The sequence below is a fragment of the Manduca sexta genome, chromosome 13 (assembly GCF_014839805.1).
Source record: "Manduca sexta isolate Smith_Timp_Sample1 chromosome 13, JHU_Msex_v1.0, whole genome shotgun sequence".
In the NCBI taxonomy this organism is placed as follows: Eukaryota; Metazoa; Arthropoda; class Insecta; order Lepidoptera; family Sphingidae; genus Manduca; species Manduca sexta.
The window spans coordinates 3,559,876-3,581,818 of record NC_051127.1 but is presented as its reverse complement, the minus strand read 5'-3'; the positions used below and the strand labels follow the sequence as shown (position 1 = coordinate 3,581,818).

Genomic DNA, 21,943 nt, shown 5'->3' with positions numbered 1-21,943 from the left:
GTAATTTCTTTCTCCTTTTTTATGTAACGAATAGCTACACTGGTAAGGTAAGTTTTTATTTAACTATTTTTATATTATTCTGTTATACCAACCTTGTTCTTTACACGACCTCTAAAAATTGTATTATGTCGATTCTACATTTACATGAAGGTAAGAGTATTAATGTTAGGCAATGGCGTTCAATAAATTGTGCCAACTTTTGCGTGCGACGATACCCGAATGCATACTAATGTTGTACAAAGGGTTGATGTTGATGCAGACGACCTTAGACTTGTTTAGGCTCCGTTCTCCAATTATGACCAGAGACAATTTCCAACAAGTAAACGGAAAATTTTATGATTAGTGTAATCCTGTGTAATGACTACCTACTGGTTTAGCTATGTCTATTCTAACTTGCGAGCAGTTAGTTTAATAAAATAAATTGTTCTTTTATTTGATTTGTATTGGGCCAAGTACATTGCAAGAGTCCGAGTGTGAAGTCCTTATTACATACAGGGTCATTTTGACATTGCGTTGCAAGAAACCATATATTTATCTTCTTAAAAGTAACACTTTATAACAAACTACTTGAACCGTAGATGTATAATTAAAAGTGTAGATGTCAAACGAAATAATTTAAAAATTAAATTAAATGTTGGACGCTCTAATACCACTACTACTCGTTTAATAGAATTCGTTGCAGCGGCAACATCAAATTTTCAGTAAGTAATATACACATGCACTGTATTAAACTACAAAATGATAAATAATCTGAAAAGTAAAGTTCAGTTTTTTGGTGAAAATATTCGTTATTCTTATGTTATGTTAGAGATAGAGATGAGAAGGTATGCGGTTTCATTTATTGAAGAAAATGAACCAGAAAATATTATAATTATTACTTTAGATTGGCTTGGAGTCTAAATGATGTTGGTCGGGCCAATTATCTAGTATTTTCTACCACTTAACTACTCCAATACATATCTATAGTATCGATGCAACATACAATGTCGATCACTTAGTAGAAATAATTTAGCTTAGTTTTATAAGGCAAATAGCTAGGCAGTGTTGCTACAACTGGGATTCGAAGTCTAGCTTATCATAAGTGCAATTATATTAGCCTGCGTGATGAATAAAGCATTTTTTTAAGCACTTCCTCTCCGCAGTTATTTGCTGCCGCTAGTCGTAAAAAGATATTTATAATTACTTACCTATTTTAATTTAGTAGCGGCGATATCCTAGTTGGGTGTGGAACGGACTGCCGAGACGAATGTCCGCAGGTTGAAATCCAAAGGGCACACACTTCTGACTTTTCTAAAATCATGTGTGTATTCTTTGTGAATTTATCGTTCGCTTTAACGGTGAAGGAAAACATCGTGAGGAAACCTGCACATCTGAGAAGTTCTCTGTAGGAATTTCGAAGGTGTGTGAAGTCTACCAATCCGCACTAGGCCAGCGTGGTGGACGAAGGCCTAATCCCTCTCAGTAGTAGAGGAGGTCCGTGCTCAGCAGTGGGCAAGTATATAATACAGGGCTGATATTATATATTATTATATTATTGTTTTAATTTACCTAAAATAGTCAAGACGTTTCTAACACAGTCAAAACGGATATCATATAGGATGAGGAAGAGGATACGAACAATTAAAGCTAGATTTTGAGAAAACTAGTATTGGCAGCCCTTTTGGAATTTGAATGTTCCGTCTGATGTCATTTAATAATTTATTTAAGACTAGCTTCCGCTCGCAGCTTCGCCCGCGTGGATTTCAGACTTCAAAAATGGAGGAGGTGCTCAATTTGTCGGGATGTTTTTTTAATGTATGGTGGTATGCAGGTGGTCCGATTGTCCGGTCAGGGTCTGATGATGGGATTCAGTATTCACGCGTGATGGCTTATTATTAGCATATCATGTATAACTTTGGTGTTTCTATACCGATTTCTATGATTCTATTTATGGAATATTTAATAATGTTAACTTTTTTAATTAGGGATGACTGAGAGTGTTATAAACGTAAGAGTAGACAAATATAATAAGAAAGCTTCGAACTGCTAAGCTATCGGGAGTTACATGTGTTATTGTGAGTCAACCATAAAAGATAGACATATGCTGTCGTGGGATATTTTTACATAATTTTAAGGAGAACATTTCCGTCATACATGATTTCTGTGTAGCTTTAACCATTAAGGTAGCACACTCGACGGAAGCTTAAAAAATGGAGTAACTTCTCCCGTTTTCCCAACATTTCCCTTCACTGCTCTGCTCCTATTAATTGTAGCGTGATGAAAAGTATACTATAACCAGCACAGGAGTATGACAAATAATTGTACCAAGTTTCGTTAAAATCCGTCGAGTAGTTTTTGTTTTTATAACGGTTATACAGACAGACAGACAGACAGACAGACAGACAGACGGACAGACAGACAGACAGACAAAAATTTTACAAATTGCATTTATGGCATCAGTATCGATCCCTAATCACCCCCAGTTATTTTGGAAATATATTTCATGTACAGAATTGACCTCTCTACAGATTTATTATAAGTATAGATATAGACTAGCTTTTGCTCGCGGCTTCGCTCGCGTGAAGGAGTTTTCCGAGAAAAAATCCCGCAATGTATTTTCCTAGCCTAAGCCTATAACCTTCCCATGGTTTTAAACTATCTCCAAACCAAATTTCATAAAAATCCGTTTAGTACATTTTGAGAAAATCGATAACATACAGACAGACAGAAAAGAGGACTTTGTTTTACAATATGTATAGATAATCAGCAATTCTATGGAGTAAGTAAACATAGAGATCATAACGTTCTTCTACCCTGGTTAAATAATTTCGGTTTGGTATAGCATCTATTGTTTTTTTGTTTTTATAAGGACACGGCACAGTGACCTTTCTATACCTGATGGTAAGTGGAGTGGGGTCCAGTAGAATGTTGACTGACGAGAGATGATTACCCCTCGACAGTCGGCAAAATTATACTCGAGATCAGCCAGGTACGCAGGCAATATTAAAGTGTACAAGTGTGTGCGCAGTACACAGGTGCACTCTCTCTTCACTCTCATAGTCCGGTGAGACAGCAATCCGACATGATTGGAGATTAGGCAGGACCAACGGCTTTACGTGCTTTCCGAGGCACGGAGGTATCACACCGCTTACTTTCTGACTCCAGCGGCTGAGTAATTTTTAAATGGATTCGTAATTTACAATAATATTCTCCCCTACACACTTGCTGTATTTTTGGTCTTCTCACTATGTATTCCTAGACCGTGTTCTATTTAAGTGGATGAGAATGTCAGGGTCCCGAGGTGGTTGACCGCTCGTCGACCCGCGGTACCGTTCGCAAACCAGTCGGACCAGTGCGTCGTCGTTTATATTCGCCACACAACGCTAATTGGAGAGGATCCATGAAATGTTTTTTTATGATCGTTGTTTATGCTTGTAGCGTAATACTGTATTGGTGGCCTATTGCTTATCTCATTGTAACTTATCGACCACTGGTGGAGGGTCCGTATAACCCGATTCCTGTCTTCCTGGCTTTCCTTTATATAGAATTTTCTAGGTTTTGCTCGCGACTTCTCCTGCGTGAAAGAGTTTTCCTGGATAAAAAAATCCGCTATATATTTTCCCGGGATAAAAAGCCTATAACGCTCTACTACTACTAATCTAATTTTATCACATGATTTCATATCTCTTGGGATGGAAAAATGCCCTCAAATTGACGTTATATACACAGACTATAGCAAATGCTTTGATCTTATAGATCATAAACTGTTATTGGATAAGTTGTTTTTAGCTGGAATACACGGTGACTTATATCGTTGGTTCTCTTCTTATATAGATAATCGAACGCAAGCTGTAGTACTTCACGGGTACACCTCTGATTGGATCCATATCCCCTCAGGAGTACCTCAAGGCTCTATCTTAGGGCCCCTTTTGTTTACATTGTTTATATCCGATGTTAAAAATTGTTTTCAACATTCTTACATTCTACTTTATGCTGACGATATGAAGGTTCATAAAAAAGTACAAAATATATTTGATACACTGTATTTACAAGAAGATCTCAACAGATTTGAATTGTATTGTATCAAAAATAAGTTAAAACTAAATATTGATAAATGCTTTCACATAACTTTTACACGTCGGCAGTCCATTATAGGTTCGAGCTACAAACTTAACAATCAAAGCATCGCTAAAGTAAATAGTATTAGGGATCTTGGAATTATACAAGACAGCAAACTTTTGTTCGATCAACATGTAGATAATATAGTTAAAAAAAGCTTCTAAGTCTCTTGGATTTATCATAAGAACAACGGCATGTTTTCGTTCTCTCAAGCCAATTAAAATTTTATACTGTTCGTTCGTGCGCAGCCACTTGGAGTATGCATCTCAAGTTTGGAACCCTCAATACGAGATATATAAGTCTCGTATTGAGAGCGTCCAGATGAAATTCTTACGCTACTTAGATTTTAAGGCTAAGCAATGGTCTGATGATTACAACCATCGTTGCAAAAGGTACCATTTTTTGCCGTTGGACCAAAGACGCTGCATTAATGACATTTGCTTATTAATGAACATCGCAAATGGTTCGATTGACTGTCCCGAACTTTTATCAAAATTAACAATGAGAACTAATCAGATTGGATTTCGACAGCGTCCGCTATTGCACGTACCCTTTACAACAACTAATTACAGGCGTAATTCTTTTCTTTTGCGCAGCGCATTAAATTTTAATATGCTTTCACGTGTATCAGACATTGACCTGTTCTGTTCTAAAACCAGCACAGTAAGGCGGCTTCTAGCCAAATTATATTTTGATACTTAATGATTCTTATTAAAATTATATTAATATCTGTAATACCTGTAATACTTCTTATGACTATATCAGTAATACTGTTATTTTTATTATTCTTTTTTTTTGGTTCTTTTTGATATCGATATTTGTATACTCATATGTGGAGGCTAGTTATTAGCAACTTAATTATACATTGGTGTGACTTAATTTAATGTTATTAGTCTGTAAGCCTTCCTAAAAAATAAATAAATAAATAAATAAATAAATAAATAACCTTCCCAGGGTCTTAAACTATCTCCATACCAAATTTCATAAAAAACCGTTCAGCAGATTTTGAGAAAATCGATAACATACAGACAGACAGAAAAGGGGACTTTTATAATACGTAGGTATAGATGTACAATGCAATTATCATTATAACGATTTGCAGACCGCGGTAATGGATATTAGTACCTATATGTTGTGTCGGGTTCCCGTTCGCCGCCTGCAGTACCTAATGTCAAAGTGATTCTAATGTAGATTCTTGAGAGCGCTTGTGGTTAAACCTCTTTTTTATAACTTGTCTATCTTTGCTGGTGGTTTACAATTTATATCCGCCCGGATAGCGACTGTACGCAAGGTAAAACCGTAGTGGCCTAGCAAGTGCGTCGAGTTCTGGGATCATGTGTATCCGCATAAACAGGCCATCATAATTGTTCTGTCGACAATCTATCTGGATTCGCTATATACCATCAGGTGCAATGGGATCATGGGAAATATGATATCCCTAGGTTGGTACTATACAGATGCGAACATTTCGTACATGGGAGTCTGGCATTATGACTCTATTTTTGCCGCCATAAAGTAATGTGCAAAGAACATTTTGTGTCGGTTAGGACATTGTATTTTTAAATTATTATTATTATTAGACATCGCAATTGTTGCATACCTGTGTCGTAAACCTTTTTGCGATCATGATTATGATTTTAATTGTTGGCTGTATGCAGTTTTTTAGTTTAATATATATTTTTAATTTGGGTATCCGTAATAGCTGCAGCGAGTGAGCAAGACAGATATATGGGGGTATAGGAAGGATGCTTGACACAGAGCAGTGAGGATAGAGACGCTCGCCGCTTAGCCCATTTTCGTGATGAGGCGAGTGAGTTAGAATGTATGAGATATATTACAGATAATCAGCGTCCTTATTAAATAAAAATAAAATAAAAATGTAATTAAAATATAATTAATTAAAGCTACAATTATCTACTTAAATCTAAATATCATCGATGATATGTTACACATATTTTTATAACAACGCCATCTTTTATCCATATCTAAACACCACAAACTAATAAATAACATAAAACTAAACTCTAATCCAACTTAATGTAAGGTTCTAATTTCATTGCCCTCATGATGTCTCCGGTGACTGAACATCTGCCAGCCTGCATGATGACCCTGGGATCCTCTCTGCCTTGGACCAGTTGTTTGAAGTAGTGTTCGTTGAGCGTGAAGGTGGTGTCCGGGTCTTCTTCGGGCTCCCCTTCGTAAACTTGGACTTTGTTGAGGTCAAGGGCTGGAATAGGAAATAAGATTTTACGTTCTATTTTTTTATAAGTATTTTTTGGGTCAAGGCGTTGTCAAACACGACTACTATACTTGTTTAGATGTTTAAGATCCAATCCGTCATAAGTACGTAATACTTTTTGGAGATTGGAAATTCAAATTCACAAACCATATAATCATTTTGTTTTTTTATTTTTTGTCGTATTACTTAATTGGTAGTACTGCTGCAGTTTTTCTCGCGGCTTTGCCCACGTGAAGGTGTTTTCTGGATTAAAAGACCCGTTATATGTACCCTGGGATAGAAAGTAGTCTATAACCTTCCCAAGGTCAACTATCTCCATACGAAACTACATAAAAATCCGTTCAGATTTTGAGAAAATCGATAACATATAGACAAACAGCAATAGCTCACTATTTTGGTAATATTGGTTTCTACATAAAATATTTAATGTGGAATATGCTGTCGCGGCCTTTAATTTAGAACTATTTAAGACCAACAATGTTACGCTACGTCATTGTTGTCTAACTCCAGCGGTTTAGGCAGCGTACGCCAAAAAAACATTTTTTTTCCAACTTACTTCATATGTATGCTTATATTATTACCAAATTACACAAAATCATTATAAATTGTAGCCTATGTGTTATACTGATGTATAAACAATATTACTGTAAAGTTTCATCCAAAACCGTTCAATAGTTTTTCTGTGAAAGAGGAACAAACATACTTTCGCATTTATGATATAAATAGGATAAGACGTTATCCATTCTAAGAATCGAATACGTGAACCTCATTCGGCTAATCACGGAGCGTCATAGAGCTCGGTATTTTTACGAGATTTTAATTACACGAGATGAAGCGTTCGCTCTCTAGTAACCGTTCTGTATACGTCCATCAAGGTAACAGTACTCGACAGCATCTAATCAGTTTTTGTGGCTTTTAGTGATGTTACTAATATAAAATTTATATGATTGATTATGATAAAGATTCCTTCCTAACCGAATCTGCGAGTGAGTAATTTTTTTAAGATGGAAAAACCCAATCACAATTTTACTGGTGGTAGGGCTTATGTGAGAGTCTGCCTGTTTAGGTACCATCGCAATGTCTATTTCTGCCGCCAAGCAGCAGTGTGTAGTCACTGTTGTGTTCCGGTTTAAAGGGTATTGTAGCCAGTGTAACTACTGGACATTATGAGACTTAACATGTCATGTCTCAGGATGGCGAGCGCAGTGGAATACCAAACAATACTTTGTAATTCAAGGTGTTTGATGGTGTTTCTGTTGTTTACAGGCGGTCGTATTGCTTACCATCAGGCGAACGGCAAGCTTGTCTCGTCATTCAAAGAAATAAAAAAAAAAAAAAAAACAATTATTTTGGCCCGTCCCGTTCGAATCCAGGACCTCAGCGCGGTAACTATACTCGAACCGTGTACAACTAACCGAGGCAGTAACCTTTCTATATAATTTTATTGAGACAAGTTTGTCTGTACGTTGTGGGTAATCTTGAGAACCGATCTAATTGTAAAAATTCTTCCGCCAATAACAAGCTAAATGAGGGATTCTAGCTTTTTGACTACATCATTTATGAGTACTATAATTTTTTTTTATCAGATATGTATTAATCCGTAGAGTTCCAAGAACTTGTGCTTGTCCGTTTTGTAAGCAACAGATATTGAAGTAGATCGCACGCATAATGATAAACTGTATTGTGAAATGTGAGGTAACCATGTACATACTAGTACATTGAGGCTTTATACATACTTAAGCAATATTATCCACTAGTTTCTTATATCTATTACAGCATAGCTCTAACAAGAATACATTTTTTATATTCGCACACATAACTATGAATTGTCTATGTTATTAACGTATAAATTGTCTATGACACTTTTTTACATTCTCTTTGGTCTCCTCCCTAAAAATTAACATATTGTAGACGTGTCGTGGGAAATAAATTAAACTTAAGCAATTATAAAAGACTATCTACTTCTATTAATGAGAGCCCTAAATTTTAATTATTTTTACCTTAAGCAATATTTATTTAATACACCACTAACATCACATAGCATAGACTCCATATTTTCAAGTGCTAATATTTAGAACCGAAACCTGTTTGTTCAAATTTTGGTCAGATGATCCGTGATAATTACGAGTCATAAAAACTTCACCGTTACACTACACAAAAAACATATAATATGGTTCAAACCACTTGAGATTGACAGCAACTAACCATTAGCTTGTTGGCTATTCTTTATGGTATAAAATACGGTATTTTGGGCAGCATAAATAGCTTTTTGTCCATTCCTGTATCGGAAGAGGCTAAGGCTTTATTAAAAAAATATTTTGATTTTATCAAAATTTAGTAGGCATGGGTAAAAGTGGACGTACGGAGCGACATAGTCGCGAAATAACGACCAAGCTCCTTAAATAAAGATTTAAAAAATAAATACGGTATTTAATCTTTGCATATTAAATCTCATTTTAAAACTTGCAGAGCTAGGTTCAAGGCATACATAAACCCATTGTTTCACAGAAAACCATATTGATGTGACAATTTGCTGTTACTATGGACATAAATTAGTTTTCGGATTTGATCGCGGTTTTTGACATTATAATTTTTTCCCGACGTTTCGAAAACTGCAGTCTTATGGTCGCGGGATGGACTGAGGTGTTAGTAGTCCGAAAAGTCAAAGTTATATCTACCTACATTTTACAATTATACGAAATGTATTATTATATAAATAATATATAACTATAATATGAAAAAACGCGATAAAATCCGTCAATTTTATATCGATGTCTAACATTTGCGTAAAGATAAATATAATTATATTGGTGTTACATTTTGTATAATCAGCAGATGTCTGGAGGAACAAACAACAGTCTCTCCGTCCTAATTCTGTTGCATTTCTTATAAAACGTACGTTTAAGGACAGCAAAGTATTCCTTTTACTTGACAAAATTTCACTCAATTGCTTATGCCAAAAAAATACTAAATACGAAATCACATCAGAATGTATTTCTTTCCATATATTTCATACTTACTCCAAGAATAAACGGTGGTGCCTTTAATTACGTTGAAGAGGAACACACCACCGACCTCCTTCGCCTTGACCGGGTCCACTGACGCCAACCGGGTCTTTATCTTCGCCACCAGTTCGGCCTTCGTCGAGTGCCCTTGTTCGCTTTGTGCAGCTCCCTGTATATACAAATTTGAATCAACTCTAACAGCTCATGTGATAGGACCCTTTCTTTTAATTTTATCCGTGGTGCTTTTACCTCAAGGATACGGACGTTTACAACTAGCTTATCTAGTTGTAAACGTCCGTATCCTTGAGGTTAAAACGCCTCCTTAGATCATGATTTTGTCACCTGCGTTGCTCTGGAGGGAAGTGGACAATTAATATTTCCAACTCCTCCCTGTCTTTCTATATGATTAATTTCGTTGCGGGATAATGACATATTAGTTTTCCCTGAGACTCGCCGAGCTTCACCGCTCGGTGTCATAAAATGCGTGACGCTGCTGATCCTGGCTTACAGGAGTTGTAGTGGTGGGTGTGAGGGCGGGAAAGTCTCTCCTATATACCAATTTATTTGTTTATTATTTTAGATTACGTGTTCGGCATGAACTTAGCTTTAAAATCTCTGGTTGGAATCCCATGCCGGATAAGTGCCGGATAAGATTTACGCTAATTATCAGCTCGGAGTCCGCAACTTTTGATAAATATGATGATAGGCTCGCCCCTAAACACATCATGAGACGGACACATGGCGTAAATTGGGTACCCTAGTTGCACCTCTGCCTACCGTTAGAGGTATAAAGACATGTGTGTTTAAGTATTTAGTCATGCTAATAAATCCGTATGATGATGCAAAACAAAAATAAGTTAGGTATGTTTTTGACATGAATTATATTTTGATATTGATTCTAGATAGTCATAGCTATAAAAACTGGAAAGTTGTTACCAGAGATACGTAAAAGTTATATACTGTAGGCCTCTAGTATTCGGCACTCGGAAAGAAATTACCCATAATATGTCTATATCCATTACTCTAGAAATTATAGATAATTGGATACACATTTGTTTCCATTTCATCCCCCCCGTAGAGATACTTCCCTACTCACTTCTATTTCACATATTAAATAGAATATAGGAAGTAGTTATAATCGAAACGGCACTTCGTAATGATGATTACTTTTTAATGGTCATGTGGTTTTGTTTTGAAGGTAGTGTACGGTGATGTTACAAATAATTCTATCAATAGATGGCGTTAGTGATTTATTATCGTTTGTGTATTTTTTATTTTATTTTATTTCATACAAAACAGGTTACAATCGATTAAATATGAGTTGCTGCCTATAAGGTCTTGTAATTTGTTTTTACGAGATAACATAGTATTAAACAACTAACTAGGAATTATTACTTATAATAGGTACCAACTACAGTGAGTTGTCATTATTATATGTGTTGTCTTTTATTTTACTTTGTTTGGAACGAACGGATTTGTGTTACTTTTCTTACTCTTCCTTGGGATTAAGCAAATTTATGCACTGTTTATAAACTTTTTAGCGCGAATACAATTTCTAAGGTCCGAAAGAAACATTCGTTGATACAAACACACTTCCCATCACTGAAAGGGAAGGCAAAGGCAAGAAATAGAACATTCATGTTTAGCCGTATGTATTCCGTCCAAAATGATGTGATAGGGGCGAGACTATCTCTATATCGGGCACAAATTCCGGACTCTGGCTGACACAAAACTAACTCTGCCTATCCGAACTCGATTCTCAGAGCGGTAGTTGTAGCATCAATTAATGTTGACATTATGTAAAATCGATTCTTAGAGCGATAGTTGTAGCATATATTAATGTTGACATTATGTAAAATCGATTCTTAGAGCGATAGTTGTAGCATCAATTAATGTTGACATTATGTAAAATCGATTCTTAGAGCGATGGTTGTAGCATCAATTAATGTTGACATTATGTAAAATCGATTCTTAGAGCGATAGTTGTAGCATCAATTAATGTTGACATTATGTAAAATCGATTCTTAGAGCGATGGTTGTAGCATCAATTAATGTTGACATTATGTAAAATCGATTCTTAGAGCGATAGTTGTAGCATCAATTAATGTTGACATTATGTAAAATCGATTCTTAGAGCGATAGTTGTAGCATCAATTAATGTTGACATTATGTAAAATTGATTCTTAGAGCGATAGTTGTAGCATCAATTAATGTTGACATTATGTAAAATCGATTCTTAGAGCGGTAGTTGTAGTCGTCATAACAAATGTTGATGAAACGCATGTTGATGAGATATAAAAAAAGAAGGTTGTTTAACTCTTACGTCTGATTGTTTAACTGCCAGAGAAAAGTTATCAATCAAATACATTATAACCTGAATATTAAAGTAAGACAAATTGATAACTTTATACATACAACTGTTATTTTGAATAAGTTTGTATTGAACTGAAATAAATTATAACGTGAATGTCAAAGTGAGACAAATTTACAATTTTGTACATACATACAACTGTCATTTTTGATAAGGTTGTGTTGTACTTAATATTACGAATAAATTTTATCTAATTTATAAAATAGCCAATAGTGTAGGCTGAGAGTTACGTTATTCAGGAAAAAGTGATTAAAAAATTTAATAAACATAGATTAAAATTTTAAGCATAGTGTATTAGGTCAATGAATAAAATTATTATTGATTTACAAATCACCTTATTGCGATGTTCGGTAAGTGTTTATTTATACTGCGAAACTAAGAAGTCACACTTTTTGTTGAGAAAATTTTATCTACATAAAACATATCAAGTCAGGTTTACTATGTAGAAAATCCGAACCAAGCAGCAAACTACCAAAATGTAGAGCTTAGTAGAGTCTAGAATCGTAGTGAAAGAAACATAATATATAACATTTTATGAATTAATAAAAACTTAAGTATTCATTTTTCTATACTATGCAAACAGCTTAATGTAGTCTGGTTATAGTAAACAGCAATTCCCATAATAGTTTATACTAAAAATAATATCTAGATACCTATTCTATACTTTACTATACTCTACATTGCCATACTTCGCTTCGATTTTCAACCAATCAACCCTAGCCTATACAAAATGTATAGCTAGGTGAAATAGATGTTACTGTGATATAATAGGGTACTCACCATGTCGGTGGACGTGAGACAAGTTCCGTTATTGCAGTCGGAGTGCGGAGTGCCGCTGAGTGTGCGCTTTCACTCTCCGCTCTTGCAAAACATTTGCGCTTTGTGTGAGTATCGTGACCAGGTTTTCTGATATTTATGGATTTTATGACGATTTTCCGGAATAGGAAGTAAATGTGACGGTCATTGTTTTGTTCATATTTTTTATTTATATATTTAAACTTTATATACAGTAAATATATGCAGGTGGACTTAATATAAGACTGCCTTGGTGGCGTAGTTGTACTGCATGCGCGGTACGACAGCGTTCAGAGGTACTGGGGCTCGAATGCCGGGTCGGGCAAAGTGGTATTTGGTTTTTTCTGCTCAGTATCAACCCGGAGTCTGGAATTCATGACCGATATGGCGATAGGCTCGCCCTCTATCACATCATTGGACGGAATACACTTGGCGAAAAGTGGGTGCCCTGGTTGTGCCTCTGCATATCCCTTCGGGGATAAATGTATGATGTTGTGAGTATGTGTGGACTTAATGTCATATGAATTCTAGAATATTCAGCCTTTGCTTGACGCATAAGTGAGATTTTTAGTGGTACAGACATTATTTAGTAGAGATATCACTAAGCTATATGTACTATACCTTACAAATTATCCATTATATCACTGATATTATGGTCACATTGAATATTATATAGATATTACGTGTAAGTAGGGTCCCCCTCTGGCCGGCAAGTGCCGTTATTTCGGTTTCACTTTCCTTACACATTTTTGATTTGTGCGTGCGTCTTATCTTAAATAATTATGTTAGATTGGTATCTTAAGTCATTAGAGACGGTATTTTAAAGATAGAAATATCACTAGGACGTGTTAAAAAGAACTGTAGTGACTGCCTCGGTGGGGTAGTTGTACTGCATGCGCGGTACGGCAGCGCTCTGAGGTCCTGGGTTCGAATTTCGGGTCGGGCAAAGTGATATTTGGGTTTTTCTGCTCAATATTAGCCCGGAGTCTGGAATTTGTGCCCGATATGGCGATAGGCTCGCCCCCATCACATCCACTTGTCGAAAAGTGGGTGCCATGGTTGCACCTCTACATACCCCTCCGGGGATAAATGCGTGATTATGTGTGTGTGTGTGTGTTAAAAAGAATACTAAACTTTAAGAACAAAAATTCTCTATGCGTTTATTTATTTTTAATAATGGAAACGTTTATAGGTGTTTCCAGATACGATTTTAAGACTTTTTAAGAGATAATTTTTACCATTTTTTATTACCAAGGTGTTGGATGGTGTTTCTACTGATTATGGGCGGTCGTCGCTTACCATCAGGCGAACGGCAAGCTCGTCTCGTCATTCAAAGCAATCAAAATAGACCTATAACGCACTGATACATGTTTATAGTTGAAGGTATTCACTTCAATACGTTTTGATTATTTTCTTATTAGCATAGTGACAACGGTAAGCTATGAACATTCCTGAATTCGATTTCTAGGTCGATTAAAACCTATGTGAGCTTTTTGCATAAACACGATAACATCGGTATTGCAATTACTATTTAATATGACAATGGCTAATGGCTAATGGCTATGCTTTGTCTCTACCACAGCGTTGAATTAAATTAAATACAATCTATGAATTGCATCTTTGCCCGCATCCAGCGATATACCAGTGTGTAATAAAAAAAAAACAAAAATATTTGTACTGCAGACATGCCTAAGTGAGTTATATAAGCTTCCATTGCAATGACATTTTTTCCTTATTTACCCGTTGAGAACCAGTCGGTGTGGAGCGCAATAAAGAAGCATCTGCGCCTGCGGTGGATATTTCGCGGCGGTCGATAAATTCCGCCGGCCGGCTCCGATGCGCCCATATTTCTAGGATTACTTCGCGGGCACTCATCGGGACGTTAGCAAGGTATAGGCGATAGCGGGAGCGGGTACAAGAGCGTTTGTTTTTTATCCAAATGATTCGACAAAAGCGACTTAAATTTTCGAGTAGTTGGGAGACAATGTCGCTAATTGTATTTATATACTCGGTTAGTCAGTGATTGGGGGTTGGTACGGTACGTGATACGTCTGGTCCCGCACTGAGATTGTTTCAAAAACTAAGAGTTTAATGATTCTAAAAGGGTTGGTACAAGAGCGCTAGCGATTCGGGAATTATGCACCTATTCGTACTTGCAACGCATTGATGACTCTTCTGATATTGGGGATGTTTATAGGCAAAGGTGATCATGTATCAAGAAACCAACTTGTTCGTTAAGTATTTGAATGTAATTAAACTAATAGTAGACGAGCAAGTCGCTGATGGTTCATAGATATGAGACGTTGGATAAAGAAAATAGACTTAATAGGGTAAATATAAAAGTAGGTGTTTAGAAGGAAAGAACAGAAAGTTATTGTCACTGTTTCCTATCCCTTTCTTTCCGAAACGGGTCATATACAAGAACGGGGTCGATACCTAGTTGATAATATTTGTATATATACCTATATATGCATGATGGAACTAACATGATATTGATTAAACAATATCCACATTATAAACAAGTTGAAACAATCAAAGTAAAGGTCGACCAACTATAGACTAATAACGTAAATTGTTGTGTATAATAAATTTCGAATAAATATTTTCTAAAATACAGTTAGCGCGCCGTTTTGCTGAACGTAGCCAAATTTAATGTATTTTATTTATGCCTTTAGCACGCGACTGTATCACAGGTACTCTACAGGAGCTGACTAGTAGGCACTAAAAATATAACAGGGTACGAGTAGGCACAGGGTACGAATTTCAGTGGTCCAGTAGGTGCGGAGTCATTATCAAGGATATTATGTTAACTAAATTCCTATATGAAAGCTAGAAGGCATGGAACTAGTACATATCCAGCTAAAATGTCCAATGGAAATATCGTTGCTAGTAACGGCAATGATATATGTAACATGTTTGGAGCGTACTTTTCTTCTGTCTACAATCCTGTCATACAATCCATGAATATTGTCGCGACATCTCCTTATTTAGCTAGTATTCAAAACGATTCAGCTTGTTTTTCTTCTATTTACATTGAAAAAAAGGAAGTTTTAAATTCTCTTAAAAAACTGGATGTCACCAAGGGTTATGGTTCGGATGGTGTTCCGCCTTATTTTATAGTGAATTGTGCTAAGGAGTTATCAACTCCCCTACAATTAATTTTTAATACCTCGCTTATGACTGGTATTTTTCCCAACCAGTGGAAAATAGCAAAGGTTGTGCCAATTCCTAAAGCAGATTCAAAAGACATGGTTAGTAACTATAGACCGATATCTATTCTTCCAACCCTAGGTAAAGTATTTGAAGCAATAATATGTCCGAAATTAAAGGAGTACTTCAAGAAATATGTCTCAAATCGGCAACATGGCTTTATTTCAGGCAGATCTACATGTACCAATTTGGTGACATTTATTGAATACATTATGGAGTCATTAGATTCGAACAAACAAGTTGATGTAGTCTATATGGACTTCACCAAAGCGTTCGACAAAGTCTCTCATTGTGTGTTGATACAAAAGCTGTTGGTATATGGAATTTGTGGTTCGTTATTAAAATGGTTGAAGTCCTATTTAACTGACAGACTGTTTTACGTTGTTGCGAATGGGTATAAATCTGACGTGTATAATATCACTTCTGGTGTACCACAGGGTTCGCATTTGGGACCCTTGCTCTTCAATATCTTCATAAATGATGTTACGCATTGCTTTGTTAACACCCAACCCTTTCTTTTCGCTGATGACCTAAAGATTGCACGTGTTGTGGAATCTCAGCAGGATGCAGTGTTGCTTCAAAGGGATATAAACAGGTTCTTGGATTGGTGTGCTTGTAACCACATGGAATTAAACATTAAAAATGTTCCCAAATTACTTTCACGCGAAAATTACATTTGTACACCTTTGATTACAATTTTCATGACGTAGCATTGACCAGAGTTGATTCGATTCGGGATCTGGGTATTATCCTTGACCAAAAAGTGACATTTCTTCCTTACATCAATTGCATAATAAATAAAGCCTCTAAGATACTCGGCTTTGTTATGAGAACTGCAAGAACATTTCGTAAAGTTAAAACTAAAATTTTGCTATATGAAAGTCTGGTTCGTTCCCTGCTTGAGTATTGTGTAATTGTGTGGCGTCCTCACTATGCAACCCATAGTTTACGACTGGAACGCATCCAGAAACGCTTTTAAACTATCTGGCCAATTGTACACCCGCCGCCAAAGGAACCGTCAGCTACGTTGAAAGGCTAGAATTATTCGGGATTACCTCTTTAGAAAAGCGTCGAGATTTATTGGAACTTATGTTTTTATTTAAAATATTGCATGGTAATGTAAACAGCCCAGATTTACTGGCCAAAATTAATCTCAGAATTCCCCACAAACTTCCTAGATATCCAATAAAACTTCTAGGCCCACCTTTTCGTAGAACTGCATATGGATCAAATTCGCCTATCTCAAGATTATGTAATACCTACAATAACCATTCTAGTAAGATTGATCTGATTGGCACAAATCTACTTACATTTAAAAGGCAATTAAAACACCTTAGAAATACGTAGCTATGTAGTGCAATTAATATACATACTAAATATAACGTAAAAATTATTATTTTTTTGTAACGTTAGGTTATGAACATTGTTCACAAGTTATTATTATTTATTTATGTTTGTAGTAATCTTTCTGCTTTTTTTTTTTTTTTTTGGGCGAAACGTCCTCTTTCTTTATTTGCATGAAGTGTTCGCTTTTTATATTGTGCACTTAGTTTAATTATTTACTTTTGTATTTTGTAAATGTATTTTTGTATTTTCATTAGTGTAACAATTGTTTGTGAACCCATTAAAAATAAAATAAAATAAAAATAAAATAAAATAAATATGCTTTGTCCTATATAAGTAAGATCATAATATGTTAACTAGATATGCTTTTGATCATAAATAACACCGGAAGTTTCTCGTAACTTGTACCGCGCCATTCAGCGTAGGCCAGCATACTGAGTTTTAATCATTTGCCCATAGCCCACATCCGCTAATACGCGAATATATTGCAAGAAAAATAAACAGCTCAACAGAATTAATGGCTAACAAGCCGATACGTTCAATGCGGTTTATAATATCGGATAAACTTAATTAATCGAATGGAATTATTTTAAGGGTGTAAACGGAATAAACATTAGAAAGTGTGCGTTTTTTTTTCTTAAAAAGTATGTTGGAAGTTTATGTAAAATAGCTGTGGGTTGAATAACAACTTGATAAAACTAAGATTTGATTGCGTCTGGCGAGCCTTTTAGAAGTAAAGATGTTTTTTTTTATGTGTGTACCAAGTAGAGTTTTGTGGGTACATACATGGTTATTTTATTGCATTGTAGGAATAGTTACGTTAGGTACCTAAGAACCCGCCCTGTGGAATGGGGGCGTTTGGAGAATTCCACCACGGTATCCCCGGCCTGTCGTAAGAGGCGACTAATAGGGGCCACGAAGGGGGTCGTCGGCGGGCAGCAGGGGGCTGTCCGCCCTAGTGCATTTTTGTGCACTTTTGCACATGTTTCGGTTGACCCCCGGGATGGACGGCAGTGTGTAGTTGGCCTCATGCTGCCGTAGACGCCGAGGGCGTCCTTCGGTGCGCGGGGGCTTCTGAGCCCCCCCCCCATAGGAGACGGGCCGCAAGGCGGCACCGCGCAGGGGCGGCTGCGGACGAATACTTAGACACTTCCGTCAGAGGAAGCCCGCAGTCGTCCCTAATGCGCCGAAGAGGGCCACCGCGGAGTTGTAGCTGGTAGGCCGTGCATAGGTTAGCTGTATATAGGGCCTCGGCCCGGCGGTCGCCCGAAGGTCGTCATCAAATCCGGGCGGCTCAACGCCGGGCCGTAAGGCACGGTTACCCCAGCATAACCGCTCAGTCGCCCCCCACGAAGGCTGGGCGGTAGTAGTAAGGGACTACCTCCGCGCAACCAAAAAAAAAAAAAAAAATGGTACCTAAGAACGAGTTTTTAGAATCGGTTTGCCTGCACTTTACTTAAATGACATTTACAAAAATTTACTTATGTATCTATAACATTAGTGCGTTAATCGTGTGTTGAACCACATTACAAATATATTTACGATTATTTATTCCTATTCCTAATTTATTTAAATTAGCTATCCTTATAAGTTTAAAATAGAACTTTTATATAAAATAATAATAATATAATAATATGAGCCCTGTATTATATATTGTCCCACTGTTGGACACGGGCCTTCTCTACCACTGAGAGGGATTAGGCCTTAGTCCACCATGCTGGCCAAGTGCAGATTGGTGGACTTCACACACCCTTGAAAATTCCTATAGAGAATTTCTCAGGTAAGTTGGTTTCCTCGCGATGTTTTCCTTCACAGTTAAAGCAAGCAATAATACACAAATTTTATATAAAAATCATATATAAAATCATATATTAATAGATTTTTATATAAAAATCCCGATGAAATCCGAAGAAAGTAAGTAGATTTTGTTACTACGGCTTTGCTATGACCAACAGTCCGCCGTGACTATAAAGGTTGCAGTCTTCGAAACGGTGCAGTGGGAGAGAATTATAATATAAAATCCGCAAAATAGTTTTAATTCAATGTCTAACATTCGCAACATAAGCAATCATTATCGTTATAACTTGTTTTGTCGTATCATAAATACTTCTATGTTCGCCTACGTGAGTAGTAAAGTTTATTATGTGATATCTGTAAAAGTAAAATCTGTTCTTTCTACAATTTATTGCAGTGTGACTTTTATTATAAATTTGGCAATATGCGCAACAATCTGCTTTCTTCACACATTATAGGTAGGTGTGTTTCATTGCTAATTAATTTAATTATAGCCTAAAATTGCTCTTTAATGGGCTCGGCTTAATGACTTCTTCGTCATCTGCAAGGGAAATATAATTTACTACCCAGTAATACATTTCGCTCATTTAGTATTTTATAGTGTTTCAACTTGTAATTTATTAGCGTTATACTGGAAAAGAATTAGCTATTTGGTCTTTCATACTATCAAACAATGACGCTTACTGATTTAGAAATGGGACATCTGTTGAAAAATTGCCGAACTAATGTAATATTCACGTCGTAAACAAAATGGTTTGAAATTTAAATAATAGATGTCGCTGTACTAAAATATTTTTGATATACTAGTTTTGGCTCATGATAGACAGCTCGCATATCAACCCTTCTTGAGACTTTAGGGATCTACCTACTTAGGAACTTGATATTAATAACGTTTTAGTTTACTACTATTGGTTTTGTGCTGTAATAATATGATTTAGCTGTGTTCGCATGGAAATCAGTGTGTCACAAAGGCTTTCCCGCGCAAATCCTGAGCCCCAGATTTATTACAACCACGCGACCTCTTCAACAGTAATCGTTATATTTCAGTAAATTTAGATAAAACCGTAATGTACTATTAACCTAAACCTTCTTCAATAACTGCACTATCTTTTAGTAAAAACCGTACAAAAATAAGGTCAGTATATTTTGAGAAATTCAATCACACACAGACAGCTTTTGGGGACTCGTGTTTTATAATATGTAGGTATAGATAGATTTAGTATTGTAATTCATGTTCCTTATAACAAATATTATTGTTTATTATAACATCAAGAGATTCAATCAAGACATATTTGTCATCCCGCACATAAACAGTGCGTGAGATAGCACATAGCTATCAATTCATGCAAGGACTAAGGACTGACTAGTTTCACGCTCCACAGACGATGAATAGCGGCAAACGTGATGCCTATTGTGCCGCGCGCTTTGTCGCGTCGAGTTTAAATCCTAAGTAGGTTACTATTGCTTCAGATTCCTTTGAATATTGTTTGACTATAGTGTGTCAGATTTTAGTGAAGTTGATATGTTTGTGGGATTTAATTGAATCAATCTTTTCTTAAATCATTATATTAGATTAATATAATTGAACATTAACAAATTACAAGCAACACTTTTTACCCAATTACAGCAAAATAAGAGAAGACATATAACTCATCAATATTATCTACTTCTTTTATTATTTATTCCTTATTATATAAATAGGTGTTAATGAATATAGCACCTAATGTATGTATTCATTTTATTTCGTCATATTGTTTTATCTAACCCCCTGTCCCCGCGCACACGCACGCAGCTTCTCTCTCGCTCACGTAACTGTCTCTCACTCGCTTATGTTCCATTTTACATTAAAATCTTTCCCATTCCATCACACATACATCATACTAGATTAGCATACAATAGTACAAAAACAATTAGAAAAATGGGCCACACCTATAGATGGCTATATCTATAGATGACTTTATGTCATTCTAATGTTGGGTAAGTGTGCCAATTTTGCGGACAGTTTTTATGACCGGTTTCATACTTATTACATTAGAGGATTCAATCTTGGGTAAATTGTGATCGAAAATCCAGGTTTTGCCTACCCTGGAAACCACACGCAGACCCACATAAAAGTGTCAAATTGATAATTGTTTTATATATTTTCGATTGTACAGTACAAAGTTACAAAATAGTGGGACCTATTTTACACTGATATTATGCTATATAGCCTGACCAGGAAAATAAAAAACCTTACCATGTGGCATGGGCGTACCTAGCAGGAGGGGTGGGGGGTCAAGGTTTAGCGGTGGTTGAGAAGACTGTCATACAAAAATATTGATCTCGTGCGATAATTAGGTACTCAAACTACCGCGATTTAGCAAACACCAATGTAAAATACTTAATATTTTTCCAATATTGTGATTTGCACGTATATAATCCGCATACTAGCATATTTTCTATAAATATGTTATTTTTGTATTCTTATCTAACGACGCTATGACATCTTGTCACACGATTATTCTATATATAAAAATGAATCCCTATTTCCCGATTTCACCGATTTCACTATTTTTTTTCGTTGTGTTTGTTATTGTCAGGAGAAGGTTCTTATGAAAGAAAAAATTCAAAAAATTGCGCGGAAAATTTGAAAATTTAGGAAAACTTAACGAAAATATTAATTTTATATAACTGTCAATTGTTTGAAATAACTGTCAGCGATTGACAGAATGCGAGCTGCAAATTCTATGGACAACGTCTGTCGGGTCAACTAGTTTTCTATAAATATGTTATTTTTGTATTCATATCTAACGACACTATGACATCTTGTCACACGAATATTTCAAATAAAACGATGACTTATTACCAATAGGGCCTGATGACCGGTGAATATATTGTTTAGAGTCTTTGTTATACGTACTAAAAGGCTTTCAACACAAAAGTACCACGTAAAACACGATATACGACATTGAGATGAAACCCGAAGCATTTCTGAATACTCGATGCCGGTTGTTTGAATTTATGAATAATATTAACGTTCCTTTCATTTTAATAACTTTATTTATACTTCAATCATTCGTTTGTGATGAGATGTGATGTTTGTCATCT

The 21,943-nt window shown here is 35.9% G+C and overlaps 1 protein-coding gene across 1 annotated transcript; it reads right to left on the bottom strand.

Moving 5' to 3' along the window:
• Nucleotides 1-5,972: 5,972 nt before the first annotated feature.
• Nucleotides 5,973-12,570, bottom strand: LOC115453517 (peroxisomal multifunctional enzyme type 2). The gene is made up of 3 exons (XM_030182218.2): nucleotides 12,494-12,570; nucleotides 9,358-9,511; nucleotides 5,973-6,325 (listed from the first exon to the last, which is right to left on the bottom strand). The coding sequence occupies exons 1-3, from the start codon at nucleotides 12,494-12,496 to the stop codon at nucleotides 6,123-6,125; spliced, it is 360 nt and encodes a 119-aa protein (XP_030038078.1). The 5' UTR covers nucleotides 12,497-12,570; the 3' UTR covers nucleotides 5,973-6,122.
• Between the last annotated feature and the right edge of the window lie 9,373 nt (nucleotides 12,571-21,943).

What these genes read in the sequence shown, in the direction of transcription:
- LOC115453517 (XM_030182218.2), bottom strand. An exon ending in CACCACCGTTTATTCTTGGA is followed by an intron (nt 6,326 to 9,357) that starts GTAAGTATGAAA and finishes TTCCTATTCCAG; the next exon opens with CCCTTGACCTCAACAAAGTC.